The sequence below is a fragment of the Nansenia antarctica genome (assembly GCF_963989245.1).
Source record: "Nansenia antarctica genome assembly, chromosome: 2".
Lineage (NCBI taxonomy): Eukaryota > Metazoa > Chordata > Actinopteri > Argentiniformes > Microstomatidae > Nansenia > Nansenia antarctica.
In genome coordinates this window covers 59372355-59387971 of record NC_137675.1, presented here as the reverse complement: position 1 = coordinate 59387971, position 15617 = coordinate 59372355, and the positions used below count along the sequence as shown (strand labels likewise).

Sequence of the window (15617 nt, the reverse complement as noted above, 5' to 3'; positions counted from 1 at the left end):
TCACAATCCGCACCTGTGTTAGTGGGCAGTTATGACTAGGACCCAGGGCGGAAGTGGCGATGACGAAATGTTATGTGAGTGTGGGGGTTGGTGTGAAGGCCGCCACTGAAGGTTGGTGTGAAGGCCGGTTGGTGTGTGTGTGTGTGTGTGTGTGTGTATGTGTGTCAGTGTGTGTGTGTGTACTGAGCACCACGACCACCCCTCAAACGATTACGCTGGGGGGGACATATGAAGCATCGCTTGATGTGCATTCGCATGATCCCATTCCACCCCTACCGTGGCTACTCACGACTCACACTCCTACACTCGTGATGCTGTCGCTAAGCAACCTCATATTCCAAGCGATGTGCAAAAATGAAAAAATATCTGCTCACAATAAACTAGCTAGCAGTAGGAAAATAGACCTGCTCATACTAAACTAGCTGGCAGTGGGAACATAGACAATTGTGTTGATTGAGGGTCAGTTGCTTGCATTAGATCTCCTTTCAACAAAGCTTTTCTGGTTGCAATAATTTGTCATTTACCAAGAGTTGATTAGCTGCTGGGCGTTCGTTGTCCGACAGATGGCACTGCTATAAAGACCAGGGGGAAAGACCACACTATCAACAGGATTCGAAGAAGGAGTGGGGAGCAAGAAAAACGAGAGGAGGCCGACCCGACACAAAACATAACGCTCACTGGTAGCAGTGGCGGATCCATTAATGGACATGAAATAAAAAAACACACGGGAAAGTACACTTGTACACGGATTTGTATTCCCGTTGAGAGCGGGTCATGCTGTTCTCGCAAAGGTAATGAGCCGCAAATCCATTGGGTCTCGGCTTAGCAGCGCCCACAAACTGCAGCGAACCTGGAATGATTGTCAGCCCAGGTTGGTATCGCGCCACGGGCGCATCAGTCTAACATAGACCGGGGATCCGCTGGGCCTAACCTCAGCTTCTTTATTTAGCCTCTCTGGTGGCACACGTGAGGAGGGGAATCTGCTTTGTAGTAGCGTTAGCAATGATGTGTTGCCCTTGTGTAACAAGCCAATAACAATAACACACTGTAGCGGCCTAAGATGTCTAGTAACTAGTTTATATGTGTCCCATTCTCAGATTTAAAAAAAAAGTGCATTCCTCTTGTTCATTAGCAAGCTAGTTAGCCAGTTGCTATCTAGCTAACTTGCTAAGTTATGCTGACAAGCTAGCTAGCTAGCTAACGCCAGTTGTCTTTCCAGTTAGCAGTTTAGCTGTTGGTACATAACGCACTCTGCTGACGTCACAAGCTAGCGTAGAGTTATGTTAATATTAGTGCCTAGCCACATAGACAAGGACAATCTAACAACTGCATTTCGCATTACTATCCAGGATAACGACAGCTAACTGGTTCTCATGGCGCGTCGTGGCGCCCATGTTATTAACCAGCTAACGTCAGCTATTCAGCTACTTCTATTTAGCTAGGTCTCTACCTTTGTCTGCCGCGCAGATGTGCTTGTTAGCTGTTGTGTGATCGGGCTTGCGACGAGGATGGTGTGTGGACAAGCTTGGCAACAGTAGCATACATTACGAAGTCACGTTCACTGGTGTGTTATAGTGTCGGTTTGCTGCTAGCTGATCTCAGTTAGCCAAAACAATGCTTTAGGCAGGTAGCTGACGTTAGCTAGCTAGTTGGCTAGCAGCTGTTGGTAAACAGTGTCGTTTGTCACGATCCGATCTCATTTCACCCAATCAGTTTGTCATCTGGTAACGTCAGATACTTCACGTTAACCCGCTATTAGTCGGGTGTATTTAGCTAATTAACGGTCTCATTTGCTACGCGCGGCGCCACCCTTTTTATGACTGCTAGCTACCAAGCTGGCTAACGAGCTAACGTTAGCGTACGGCTAGTGTAGTGGAGGAACGATTTGGATTTAGGCTGTCAGCGATTGACGTGCATCTGTTCTGCATGTCTCCAATTGCATATCAATCAAGTTTAACGTGCAAGTGCGTTCAGGACGGGAGAAAGTTCTATTGATTTACACATCAAGACAATATTGACAGCTTTCGGTGAAGGTGCTTCAGAACATTCAGTTCAGTTCCGTTTATGCATTTCTGTTAAGAAAGGAATGTTGACAGGGTGAATATTAGTGCTACAACTCTACCTTTACTTGCTACCAATTGTCAAATTCGGAGGGATCCAGATCTATTTGAAGTCTGTAGCCTGGACCTGAACACATTTGGTTATTGCAAATTAGAAGGTTGCTAAGTGTGACATTGAAGTAGTAGGCTTCTGGGCTTACGAACCCAACCTAAATTGTCATTTTTAATGATTGAGCATTATGTGCCTGCTGTGTCTTCAATGTGTGGTGGATTTCACTGACTGTGTTTGTGGTCCAGAGGCGACAGTGTGTCAGCTAGCCAGGACGGTGTGAAGTGCAGCGCCTCCCGAGACCTCGGTCCAGCAGCTATCTACGACTCTGCGCCCTCGGACCGGCCTGGCTCCCCACCACCGCACAACGATGCCTTCACAGCCGCCGACACACTCGATGAAGGGGGTGGGTGCACTATTTTTTTCTCAGAGGCAATGTTGGACTATTCTGAAAAGAGCAAGATGAGTCTGTCAATGGGACCAGCGAGACTATGGTCCTGTTTGTGTATATATTTTATATATATATATATATATATATATATATATATATATATATATATATATATACACACACAAGTCTTGTATCCCCTATTCCTTGAAATAATGCTTAGTGTTTAAGTTCTCTCACTTTTTGGCGATAAGTGAAAGCAAGGCTTATGCTACAATGCTGACTGATTTTTTCAAAGAAGAAAGGAATATGCCATTAAACATATTTGAACAGGGTCACAGCCTTTGACCCTGTTTGCACACCCGATGCATGCATTTGCTTTTTCACCATGAATAGTTATTGCGTTACTATTATGGTGTACGGTAAGATAGGCCCTACATGCTGGCCTCTCTGACAGTTCCTCTCTCTTCCTCAGCATTGAGTCTCAGGGCAAGTTTCTGGTGAGGAAGTGAAAGAGAAAGTCAGTTTCAGATTAAATCAGTTTCTACCAAATCAGGAAAGCCCTGTATCTTCCCATCAATCTGTCTGCCCTGAAATTCAGGTTTTGGCACCTCCAGCTAGAGGTCTCCATGTGTTCAGCTCGGGTATTGTTCACATGTCACAGCTGATGGACACTGACCTGATTTACCTGAGCGTACCCCCCCGGACCCAATAAACAGCTCTGCTCATGAGACCGTTGTCATATAGTTGTCAGCATATCAATATCAAAACTAGCACCTGCTACACAGTCATCACATATCGAGAGGAAGTGCAACATAATGCAAGGTGGAGTAAGGTGAGCACTGAGCACCTCATCGCATTTGGGCTAAACAATCACGTTATATGCTAATATTTAGTTTCCCCAGTCGTATTTGTCATGACACATTCAATCATTCATTCCAACTGCGGCTGCGGGCATACATTGCCAGCTTTGCCAGCTCATGTTACTAGGGAGAAAGTTTGTTTCTAGACAATTTTTTTAAACCACTCTGGTCTAATCAGATCGGGCTAGAACCGGACCAGTGGAGTCTGTTCAGGTTCTGGTCTATTGAAATAATCCGGTCGGCTAGGAAATCTGTTTCGGGAAGATCTCTACCTCCCAGCTCTTCCTCATTAGTCACAAAGACGGGGGGGTAGTACTGGTGTATTTAATTTCTTTTGATAACAATGGTGAATATTGTGCACATTTCCCTTTTTGTGTCTGTGGTCTACTAGCTGTTGTTTAGAGAAAGGTACTGTAGTGGGTGTCAAAAAAGGAAGCTTGTATACTTTAAACTAGCATGCAGCTTGTATAGTTTAAACTACAATGACAGCTTCCTCCTCTAGCATGTTGACTCACAGAACATTTTGTTTACTTTGATCCTATAGGTAGAACACATTATTAATAAGTTGCAAGGCCAGAAACCAAGGAGTTTTTTCTTGCTCCAGTCATATGTGGTGGTCAGGAAAAACCTCTGGCTTAGTTGGTAGATATATCCATGTATAGATACAGTAACTCAGAGGGAGTTACCTGCCTCCAGACAGGTGTCGCTAAAATGTTTGAGAGATGAATTGCGTCTGTCCACATGTGACATATGCTGGACAATGAGAAGAAAGCAAATGTATCAACAGCATTATGACCATAGTTATGGTTGGGCTTGACCTGCTGTATGTCTTGACTAAACGTTTGAATTGCAATAACATTTCTCTCAGTGTTACCTAGCCTAACTTTTCTCTCTTTCTCCCTCTGGCCGCTCACAGGTGGATACGAAGCTGACGGAGGTCTCTGTGAAAATACTTTTGGTTGGAAGTCGCTGGGGCAAGAGTTGAGGACCAATGATGTGACCACTGACTTGACCACTTTTCAGCATGGAAACCGTGCTTTAGCTTCAAAGGACATGAGGAAATCACAGGGTAAGGCTCCAGGACAGCTGTGCAGGGTTGGTTTCTAGACTGGTGCCAATCTGAACAGCATCTATTCATCTCATGTGTCTTTAACAATTCTGATAATATTTTTTGTTGTTGATATACCTAAAAGTATTACACTGTAATGTAGGCTAGCGAAATCGCAATGCCGGTTTCTAAATCCATGCCGTTGAACAAGAAGCGAAACCTTCTAGTTTCCCATATAACGGTGATCCTCCTCCTCCTGCTGCAGACAGAGGGATGGCTCACTCAGATGAGTCTCGGCTGGCCAACCTCCTGCGCCGCGTGTCCCGGGAGGACGACAGGGACCGCCGCCTGGCCACCCTCAGACAGCTGAAGGAGTTCATCACCCACTCCGAAAACAAAGTGGTCAGTCACTCGCTCCATAAATCAGTCGATCTGTGTCAGTAAATTAGTCAGTCCAATGTTATTGGTATAGTGATTTGTTTTTAAGTTGTTGTTGCATTTGTCTCAGATCAGGTTTTATTGGTAGGCGTGTTAAGGACGCCCCTCAGGTGGCTGGGTTATCTAGGCCTGTGTCTATATGAGGGACTGTGGCATAGCAATGGTCGGGGACTCGAGGGGCTATGGCATGGCTTTCTGCCACACCCCCGGTATTGTTGTCGCCTGTCAGTCGAACCCCAGATAACCCACGTCTGTTTTTAGACTTGTGCTGCACGGCTTTATTTATGAGGTGGCGGATGGAACACCGCTTTAAGTGCAGCTGCCTCTCGAGGCGTCCTGTTGGATTGTGTTCACTGACAATGAAAGTTTCCCCTCTTCCAGGCCCTGGTGAAACAGTTGGATACGATCCTGAGTACCCTGAATGATATTTTAAATGAAAGGTAAGAGGAAGTTTCCCATGGCCCCTCCCTTCTCCCTCTCTTTACCGAAGCTTCGGCGTCAGCACCAACGCCCCTCCCCGCCCACGGAAATGAAGCTCTGTTACTGACCCAGTCAATTGAAGAGTGGATAAACATGCATACTTCCTAACCCCCCTTCCCCCCTATAGCAGCAAGCTGCTGTCAGAGCTGCGCCAGGAGGCGGCTGCGTGTCTCGGCCTGCTGTGTACGTCGCTGAGCTACGAGGCGGAGCGCATCTTCAAGTGGATGTTCCTCAAGTTCAGCTCGTGCGGCCGGGACGAGGTGAAGCTGCTGTACCTGGTGGCGGCCTACCGTGCCCTGGAGGCGGCTGGAGAGAGGAAGGCCTTCTCGCCCGTCATGCAGGTCGGCCGTCATGCAAATAAATGCAGCTCTGAATCGGTATCAAGAGAGATTTAATTTGAGTAGCTCTGAAGCAGTAGAACCAACGTGTTGAATTAATTATAATAATTAATTATATTTATATAGTGCTTTTCCGAGGCTCAAAGACGCTGACAATATGGGAAAATACAGAAATCAAAGAAGCAACAGATAACATGAGCACGTAGAACACAGAGTTAACGAACGGGGAACACGGTAACGGGGAACACGGCAGCAATGTCCAGCGGGGGAAGGGGGTGGCAGGGTTAGGGGAGATGGTTAGGGGTAGGGGAGGTTGTATGCGTGGGAGAACAGGTAGGTTTTGAGGTGGATTTAAAAGTGGAGAGTGAGGGTGAGTCTCTGAGTGGTTGGGGGAGAGAGTAGAAATACAAATGCTGAGATGGTATGTATTCCATTAGGTCAGTTATAGGTTAATGTTGTCGGTAGGAAAGTTATGTTTCAGCGCAGCCCTGGCTGTATTAAAGTAGCAGTCCCTTCGTTTTGATGACTGTGCTGGCCTTTCAATGGCGGAGATGCTGAATTAATAAGCTTTCTTCGAAAGACTGCAGGATAGCCTGGACATAACTTTTCTACCCCAGGGCCATCCAGGCCCTGAACACAGCAAAGACCTAGGTTCTGGGCCCTGGACAGTCTGGACGGATTGATGGCAGCTGCTGGATTGAAAAATCAGGTGTAGTGCTGAGGCACAAATGTGTACATTTCAAGCCTGCAAACTGCGACACTTTAAATGAATGTGCAATAACACTATGTGCAATATGACAACCCTAGGGTACATAAGGCTGCAGAGAAATAGGAAATGTTAGAATAGGTATAGCATAGCATAGAGTACAGCACAGTGTTTTATCTGTACAGTATAGTATAGTGGATAGTGTACATAGCCTTTATTTATGTAAACCAGCTCCTTTCCCTTCTTGTTTTTTTTTAGTTTTTTTTCTTTCCTAGCACCAGGGGAGCCACCCCTCCCAAATTTCGTTGTTTGGTACCTGTACTATAGCAATGACAATAAAGACCATTCATTCATGTCGGCAGCAGTTTTGGTGCAGATTGAAGTATTTCAAATGTCTGTATGAGAGTCTGGAAACTGACTGTGCGTTTGCCGTTCTCCAGCTGGTGATGAGCAGTCTACAGTCCATCCTGGAGAACCTGGACACGCCGGAGCTGCTCTGCCAGAGCGTCAAATGCATCCTGCAGGTGGCTCGCTGCTACCCTCACGTCTTCAGCACCAACTTCAGAGTGAGTGTGACACACACACACATACACGCTCGCTCCTCATCATTGCCAACTTTAGTGTGACAAGACACACACTCACTCATATGATGAGCCATACCTACAGATTAAAAGAAATACACTGGGGTACACACAGTAGCGCTTGAGCATCTGCCTGTGTTTTTCTCTTCCTCCTGTCTCTACACCTCTCTCCTTCTCACACATGCCCAGGCGTTCTGTCCTTTGAGACTCTCCATCTCCCTTTTTCCTTTCTCTTTCTCTGTCTCTCTCGCTTTCTCTACCAACCAGTCTTAGAAATGAACTCCTGATGGTCTCAGGTGAGAAGTGTGTGTGTGTCTGTGTATTTTCACTGACCGTACCTCTGATCTTGTAGGACACAGTGGATATCTTGGTGGGCTGGCACATTGACCATACACAGAAGCAGTCACTCACTCTCCAGGTCTCAGGTGAGTGGAAATTAAACCATTTGCATCTTTTCCTGTGTGTGTCCGTGTGTGTCCGTGTGCGTCCGTGTGTGTCCGTGTGCGTCCGTGACCTTTGATTTTATTTCTGTGTCCAGGCTGGCTGCAGAGCTTGGAGCAGTTCTGGGTGGCTGACCTGACCTTCTCAACCACCCTGTTGGGACAGTTTCTTGAGGATATGGAGGCCTATGCAGAGGTAGGACATCACCACATTTGCTTGCAGTTTGATAGAACATTTATTTGTGGCAGTTGGTAGAGCACTGTGCTAGCAATGCCTAGATCATGGCTTCTAGACCTGCGGAAAACAATGTACAAACAAACAGAAGCACTCAACTGTATTGTAAGTTACTTCGGATACAAGTGTCTGCTCAACGGAACCTCACAATTTTGGGGGGAAAAAAATCAAAAACAAAATGTTTTCCTCAAATCCAACTTGTCCCCTTGTCTAATCGTGTTTTTAGGATCTGGGCCACGTGGGGTCAGGGGAGGCGGTGGACGAGGACATCCCCCCGCCCACGGTGTCTCTCCCCAAGCTGGCGGCTCTGCTCAGAGTGTTCAGTACGGTGGTCCGCAGCATCGGTCAACGCTTCAACCCCATCAGGGGTCCTCCCATCACAGAGGCCTACGTCACTGATGTAAGGAGACACACTCACACACCAGAGATACTAGCCGCATCTCACGGCTCTCAGTGGTCACTGTGCTCTAGCACATCCAAAACACGCAGAACAGTAACCTTGACTCCGGTCACTGCAGTCGTTTTATTTAGACTAGATCAAACTAAATTAACTGATGAATTTATCCCTCACAACTACTCCTGAAAGGTACCTTTCTCCGCAAACCACAAACTACTCGCGCCGTTGTGAGACAGGGTTGCCAGATGGGGCGGGTTACCGCCGAATGGGCTACTGGGTTTAGCGGTGTGCCGTGAGAGATCATCAGATGTGCTGTGGGAAATGATCAAATTCCACTTAATTGGTCCAGAAAAATGAAGGCGCGAAAAAAAAAAGATTTCATACAGCTCTTGTATGGTTGCGCGTAGGTGGTAGGCCTGTAGGTGGCGGTAGCGCGATTAATAGCTTAATCTGACGTTGTTGATTTTTATGTGACAATGCTAACAACAAAGATGGATATTATTTATTTTTTTATACTTTATTGCAGGACTGTACATTACATTTCATAGGTTCATTTCATTCACTTTACAAGTTTTCCTCACTTGTTTAAGTTCATCCTGCATCATTTTTGTTTGTTTTTTAATTTTTTATAAAGTGGACAAGAAATAAAAATTAAAGAATAGAAACTAGAGAGAAAATATAGAAAAAGAAGATGGATAAATATTTGAAGAAAGATCCTGCTGCACCGACTCCATTGTGCTTTGTGGTGGACAGCTATCAAACGGTGCCATGGTCCCTAGCAAGCTTAGACACAATCTGCAAACAAAACACCCGTCACTCCAAAACAAGGACACAGACTACAGAAACAGGCAACTTGCGAATGCACGTTCTCACAGCTCTAAACGACGCAGAGCAAAGCGAATTTTATCAAAAACTCTGATTCCAAGTGAAGCAAATGTTCTAGTGAGAACACACCCTAAGAGAGACATTAATATTACTGGACTGCAAAGCCATTGTGAACACGATGCTTAGCTCTGATGTCATTAAAGACATTTCCAAAGTTCCCCTCTCGATTAAGACGATTGCCAGACGCATTGCTGACATGTCTGCAGACATCGAAAATGTTGTTTTGGAGAAGATACGTGGCAGTGGGCAGTTTGCTTTGCAACTTGAGTCTTGGCTCAACTCTTGGCCAATGCACGCTTTGTGGATGGAGACACAATCACAGAAAATTTATTTTTTGCAAGACATTGCATAAAAAAACAACAGGGGAGGAAATATTTCAGATCACATCAGAGTATGTCGAACAGGGAGGACTTCAGTGGAACAGCTGCGTAAGTGTCTGCACTGATGGAGCAGCAGCTATGTTGCCGAGACTTCCCAGCGGAGATATCTGATGTGTTGAATGCTGTTGTTCGTATGGTAAACTTTGTAAAAATAAGACCTCTGAAAAGCCGCTTATTTGCAGCATTATGTGAAGAGACGGGAGCGGAGCATAAGACGTTATTGCTCCATACGGCGGTCCGATGATTGTCCCGCGGAAAAGTGCCACCCGCGTGTTTTGAGGAGCTGAAAACCTTTTAACTGATGAGAAGTGTGATGACGCAAAGCTGCTTGCAAGTGACAAATTGTGCGCAAGGCTCGCATACATGGCCAACATACAGGGCCAACATACAGGGCCAGGCTTCGCACTGAGTGAGTATAACGACAAGTTCTTATAATGTTACGTATATGATAGGCTACTATGTATCATTTTGTAACATTTGGGATGGCGGTGTGCCGTGGGATTTTTTCAAGGTAAGAAATGTGCCGTGGCACAAAAAAGGTTGAAAAACACTGATTTAGCGGACTAGTTAGGCTGTAAATTGTCAATCCCATCTGGCAACCCTGCCGCTGTTTGTTCATCGCGTAGGCTAGTCTACACATTAACTCTTTGACTGCCAGCCATGTTCAGAGCGGAGAGCTCCACACTGCCAGACTTTTGGGGCATTTTCGCTGAACTTTGAAGACCCACCAAATATTGACTTTTCGGACTACATAAACATTGAACATATCTACCGAAACTTTAGACTCTCTTCTTTCATCAGCAAAAGAAAGTTTGTTTCTAGCCTCTTTGAGTGTTTAGAAATCGGCCGTAGAACATAGGGTGGTTTCAGCAAAAACACCTGATTTTGACCAATAAACAGAGAAAACGAGCTTTTTCTGCAGAACAGTTTTTTTTTTTTTTTTTTCTGCACTTTTTCTGTATCATCCGACTCTGAACTGTTTGAAGAGTCGCGCGATGGCCGCAATGCTCCGCGCCGCAATGCTCCGCGCCGCGTTTGGCACATACCCTGATCCGTTTCGCCATTACTACAACCCACAGCAAGCCACTTCCTTCTCCAGGCTTTTATCGAACTACTGCCCCCATCTGAGACCGAAATACATTACACCCAAGTCTGAAATTCTCTCGCTAAGTAGGTGTAGAACATGTCAATAACGCGATCCCCGCGAAAAATAAAATAAAATCTATAAGACGCCAATTGGCGTCTTTGGCAGTCAACGTTACTATTCTATAAGACGCCAATTGGCGTCTTTGGCAGTCAATGAGTTAATAATCAAAAAAAAAAAATAGCCTATATATTCGTCTTTTTTAATGTAGAAGGAATCAGAATATGTGACAAATTAATTTTAGCAAATTGTGCTTAGAGGGAATTATTTTCACCGGACATTATGACCGAAGAGGTTTAAATATGTCGGACTTCAACAGATTTTACCGGACAAAGATACGTTACTGATGAACAGACACACACACACACACACACTGCAGGAAATGTCTTAACATCAGCACAACCGTATCAACCCCATCTTTCCCTCCTCTCCCACGCACCTCTCCCCTCTATCTCCCTCCCATCTGTCTCTCTCTCTCTCTCTTTCTCTCTCTCCCCCGGCCAGGTTCTGAATCGTGTACTGGCGTGCGTCACCACGGCAAAGCAAGTGCTGTTCTCAGAGGCGGTTCTGACGGCAGGGAACGAGTGTGTGAGTGTTCTGCTGGTGAGCCTGGACCCGTCGGCCCAGCTGACGGAGGCGGTCATCACCTACGGCCTGGACCAGCTGGACTGCTGCAAGGCCTGCGGGCCCGACTACAGCCTGGCCGTGCTCAGCCTCGTCACCCTGGTGAGAAACACACCCAGATCAGTCTAGAGCCTGTTTACACTGGTGGTACCAAATAGGGCTGCAACTAACGATTATTTTGGTAGTCGACTAATCTGTCGATTATTTTTTCGATTAGTCGTGTGGCTTTTCGCTGCGCGTAAATGGCGACGCAGAAGCATAAATCCGGCTTAACTAGCTATCTAACCTAACGTTACGCCAAGCTACAGCTGCTCACAGAGCTAGTTGACTGGCTAGCTAGCATTGCTGGCTAGACTACAGACAGCTCACGTTAGTAGGCTACGCTTGGCGCTGTTTATCTTACAGACAGCTCGCTGGTGGACTCAACATAATTGAAATAGCATTCACTTATCAAGCATCATTCATGATCATCCACCATGACTACCTGGTATTTTAATAGCGACCACCCCTCACTTCATTTCATCTCGCGTTCTCCTGGCTTCAACATGGAAAACCCCTGCTACGTAACGTTACATACAAGCGCCTCTGTCTGTCACATGCGTGCCACAGGGCAAATAAATTAATAGCACAAACGCTCATAGCATGTACAGCCCTGTCCATGAGACGTTGTTTTCCAACATGTAACAGTAAAGCTAACATAAACATTACGACCCTAACAATATAACGTTAGCCAGTTGGCTAACAACGTTAGTTAAAACTTCCCCAGCTGATTCTTGCATGGCTCCCGTTTAAAAAAAAAAAAAAAAAAAACGTTTTTTTAAATATAAATTTTTTATGCGATTAGTCGACAACAACAATTCACGTCGACGAATTTTCGTAATCGATTAGTCGTGACTAGTCGACTAACCGTTGCAGCCCTAGTACCAAACCAGTCTAGAGCCTATTTACACTGGTAGTACCAAACCAGTCTAGAGCCTACAGTGTTTCCTCCAGGAATTTTTACAATGGTGGCGGATGGCCGTGACCGCACGCGCTACGCGCGCGATTTTTTCCGCGTGCACGCGCATGAAACGCGCACGCGCGCTCAAAACAACGATCACATTTTTTCTTTTATTTTTTTCTTTTCTAATCACAGCCAAAACTAGAGGATGGCCAAAAAAAAAAAAAAATGGATATACAGAATATAAACTTGTGACTGACAGTCACATACACACACACAAAGATCATCAGCTATAATATAATACGAAGTAGGCCTACATGAGCACAAAAGCGGCTAACGTTACTGATTAACTGTTTACTGTAGTGCGGAGAGATGGTAGTCGTAGGCGGCGTATCAAATGACAAAGCTAAACGTTTAATGAAGGACATGAACGATTGTCAACAACACACTCAAGCAGTAAATAGAACAGTCTAAACAACTTGGGTACTACGGACGGAACAATAGTCTCAACCTATAGTTCCGTGCGTGAATTATGTCAACCCACCACATTACAGAAGTAAAATCACAGTCAGATGGAGCATTCGGTAAACAGCTGAGTATCAGCTGAGTTAAAGAAAACAAACTCTTACCTTTGATGAGACCCACATGAGCCCTGTTTTCCCGTACTTCTCCCGTGTGTCTCTTATTGTCCAAATGTTCCCTGAATTTTAGCTGCATGTTTTTCCAGCATGTAATTCCGTTGTCAATAAAAAAATCGTTTCCCCTTCTTTTCCCCTTGACAATACTGTGTCGTTGCTAAAGTGACGGCACATAAGAATCGTTTTTTGACTTGCTAATGTCTGCTAACGTAGCACTTGAAACTGGCGCCGTTCTCTGGACTGCAGCTGCTCCCGCGTTAGCATTAGCATCCATCTTTTCTTCTCCCTTCTCACCGTCACGAGCTCAAATGACACTTGTCGGCCGATCTAACTCTAACACTCACTTACAGGACTTCTGACACCATGTCGTGTTATTCTATTAAACATACACGTGAGTCCTTCTGTATTTCAATGTAAGTGTCTTTATTTTAACTCGCTCTGTAAGCTCTACAATACCGGTCTCTTGTTGTCTCGTCGTAGCCTGCCCACCTGACCTGGGGGGTATTCCATCAACGTCGCTAAAGGAAAATCCTGGCTTATTTTTGATAACTCTCGCGAGACCTATCAGAATATGCCTGGATATTTTTAAGAACTCTCGCGAGATTTATCAGACTAAACCTGGATTTTCCCTTTAGCGATGTTGATGGAATACCCCCCTGATGTTACTACGGTGGCCTGTACACAATAACAATAATACCACAGTTCACATTTAGACCAATCAGGAGCCCTTGTGTCACGTCGTCAACTGAATGTCATTAATCTGATTTTGGATCAGCGGTTAGTGAGAGATGGGTGTGGATTTAGGTGCACCATTATAGCGCTGATCTAGGATCAGATATATTTTAATCAGCTAAAATGATTTTTTGCGAACTTTTTTGTTTTTTTTTGTTTTGTTTTGTTTTGTGCACTGAATCAATTCGTGGCGGAGGAAATTCATTCGTGGCGGCCCGCCACCAATAAATGCATGTAGAGGAAACACTGGCCTATTTACACTGGTAGTACCAAACCAGTCTAGAGCCTGTTTACACTGGTAGTACCAAACCAGTCTAGAGCCTGTTTACACTGGTGGTACCAAACCAGTCTAGAGCCTGTTTACACTGGTAGTACCAAACCAGTCTAGAGCCTATTTACACTGGTAGTACCAAACCAGTCTAGAGCCTGTTTACACTGGTAGTACCAAACCAGTCTAGAGCCTATTTACACTGGTAGTACCAAACCAGTCTAGAGCCTGTTTACACTGGTGGTACCAAACCAGTCTAGAGCCTGTTTACACTGGTGGTACCAAACCAGTCTAGAGCCTGTTTACACTGGTGGTACCAAACCAGTCTAGAGCCCGTTTACACTGGTGGTACCAAACCAGTCTAGAGCCTGTTTACACTGGTAGTACCAAACCAGTCTAGAGCCTATTTACACTGGTAGTACCAAACCAGTCTAGAGCCTATTTACACTGGTAGTACCAAACCAGTCTAGAGCCTATTTACACTGGTAGTACCAAACCAGTCTAGAGCCTGTTTACACACTGGTAGGAACAGAACCAAACCAGTCTAGAGCCTATTTACACACTGGTAGTACCAAACCAGTCTAGAGCCTATTTACACTGGTAGTACCAAACCAGTCTAGAGCCTGTTTACACACTGGTAGGAACAGAACCAAACCAGTCTAGAGCCTATTTACACACTGGTAGTACCAAACCAGTCTAGAGCCTATTTACACACTGGTAGTACCAAACCAGTCTAGAGCCTGTTCACACTGATCATGGCTATGAACAACTCCAGACCCTAAGTGTTACCTGGTCTCACTGGCAGTGTTATCAATGTGTGTTATTAGTGTTCTCACACAGTGTTAAAGATCACATCAAAGCAATTATGACGTGTTCTGTCCTGGGTTTCCGTTAACCGGCAATTACCGGTCTTTGTCCGGTAAATTTTGTTGAAGTCCGACATATTGAAAAGTCGTCGGACATATTGTCCGGTAAAAATAATTCCCTTTGAATACAATTCGCTAAAGTTCACATTCTGATTCCTTCTATTTTAAAAAAGACGAATATATAGGCTATGTATTTCTTTTATTATGATATGATTTGACACCGGCATGATGATGACTCCTAATGTGTAGGCCGGCCTATGCGAAACAGCGCACAGGTGCCACATGGGATTGATGCCAGATGGGATTACAGCTTAACCAGTCTATTACCGCTTAAACACAGTAGCCCATTCGGCGGTAACCCATGCCTATCTGGCAACCCTGCCAACCCGTCCACCATAGTAATACGGTTTCTTGATTTCCCATCTATGGGTGCGTTCGTAAACACGCTCTGGAAATCCGATCAGCACTCGCGGAACGCCTCTCGTCCAATCGAACGACTCGGTCGCTCTGTGACATCGAAGCCAGCGTGCGCTCCGGCGCTCTCAGAGCGTGTTTACGAACGCACCCCTAGAAGTTTCTAGCCAGCTAGCTGAAGCTGCTACACACACTAGAGCCATGGCGACCGAACGGCAAGTTAAACAACATACTATAAAAGTGACATTGTTTTACTCATTACTCATACATTTGTTGTCATTCAGTTATACAGTTATGTTCTTCCCATTGTCATACTCCCGAGCTAAACGAAATGCCTTCCCAACCAGCGAGACTTATAGAAATGACGTTGTTTTATTGATTTTAAAAAAAAAGGTAAAACTGGAAAGAGAAAATAGAAAACTCACATTAATCCCAAACAATTTAACAAACTTCAGTTAACGTAATGTGGAGTCCGTTCATTGATCGATGCTGTCTGTTCAGTTCCCAGTGAGGCGCCCGTTCAGCGCTGGATTTGACGCATGGCATAGCGCGCATCCGTCAAATCATGTTATATTATTATATATTATATAGCTCGCATCTAATCGTATCGGATGAGAAATAGACATTAAATGGCATATATAGGCCGCTACACAACAGTAATCACCGCGACAAACAGCTATATTAGATTTGGAGAAGAAAAAAA

The 15617-nt window shown here is 45.1% G+C and overlaps 1 protein-coding gene across 1 annotated transcript in view; it reads left to right on the top strand.

Annotated features, from left to right (window-relative positions):
- Window positions 1–794: 794 nt before the first annotated feature.
- The window catches only part of smg1 (SMG1 nonsense mediated mRNA decay associated PI3K related kinase), a gene marked incomplete at its 5' end in the record, with an annotated part of 54142 nt that continues 39319 nt past the window's right edge, over window positions 795–15617 (top strand). Inside the window, 11 exons of the mRNA XM_080524022.1 lie at window positions 795–871; window positions 2358–2515; window positions 4277–4429; window positions 4674–4810; window positions 5228–5286; window positions 5454–5667; window positions 6811–6936; window positions 7304–7376; window positions 7490–7587; window positions 7853–8026; window positions 10937–11158. Of these exons, the coding sequence (XP_080380148.1) occupies window positions 795–871; window positions 2358–2515; window positions 4277–4429; window positions 4674–4810; window positions 5228–5286; window positions 5454–5667; window positions 6811–6936; window positions 7304–7376; window positions 7490–7587; window positions 7853–8026; window positions 10937–11158 (1491 nt within the window). The remainder of the gene's footprint in view (window positions 872–2357; window positions 2516–4276; window positions 4430–4673; window positions 4811–5227; window positions 5287–5453; window positions 5668–6810; window positions 6937–7303; window positions 7377–7489; window positions 7588–7852; window positions 8027–10936; window positions 11159–15617) is intronic.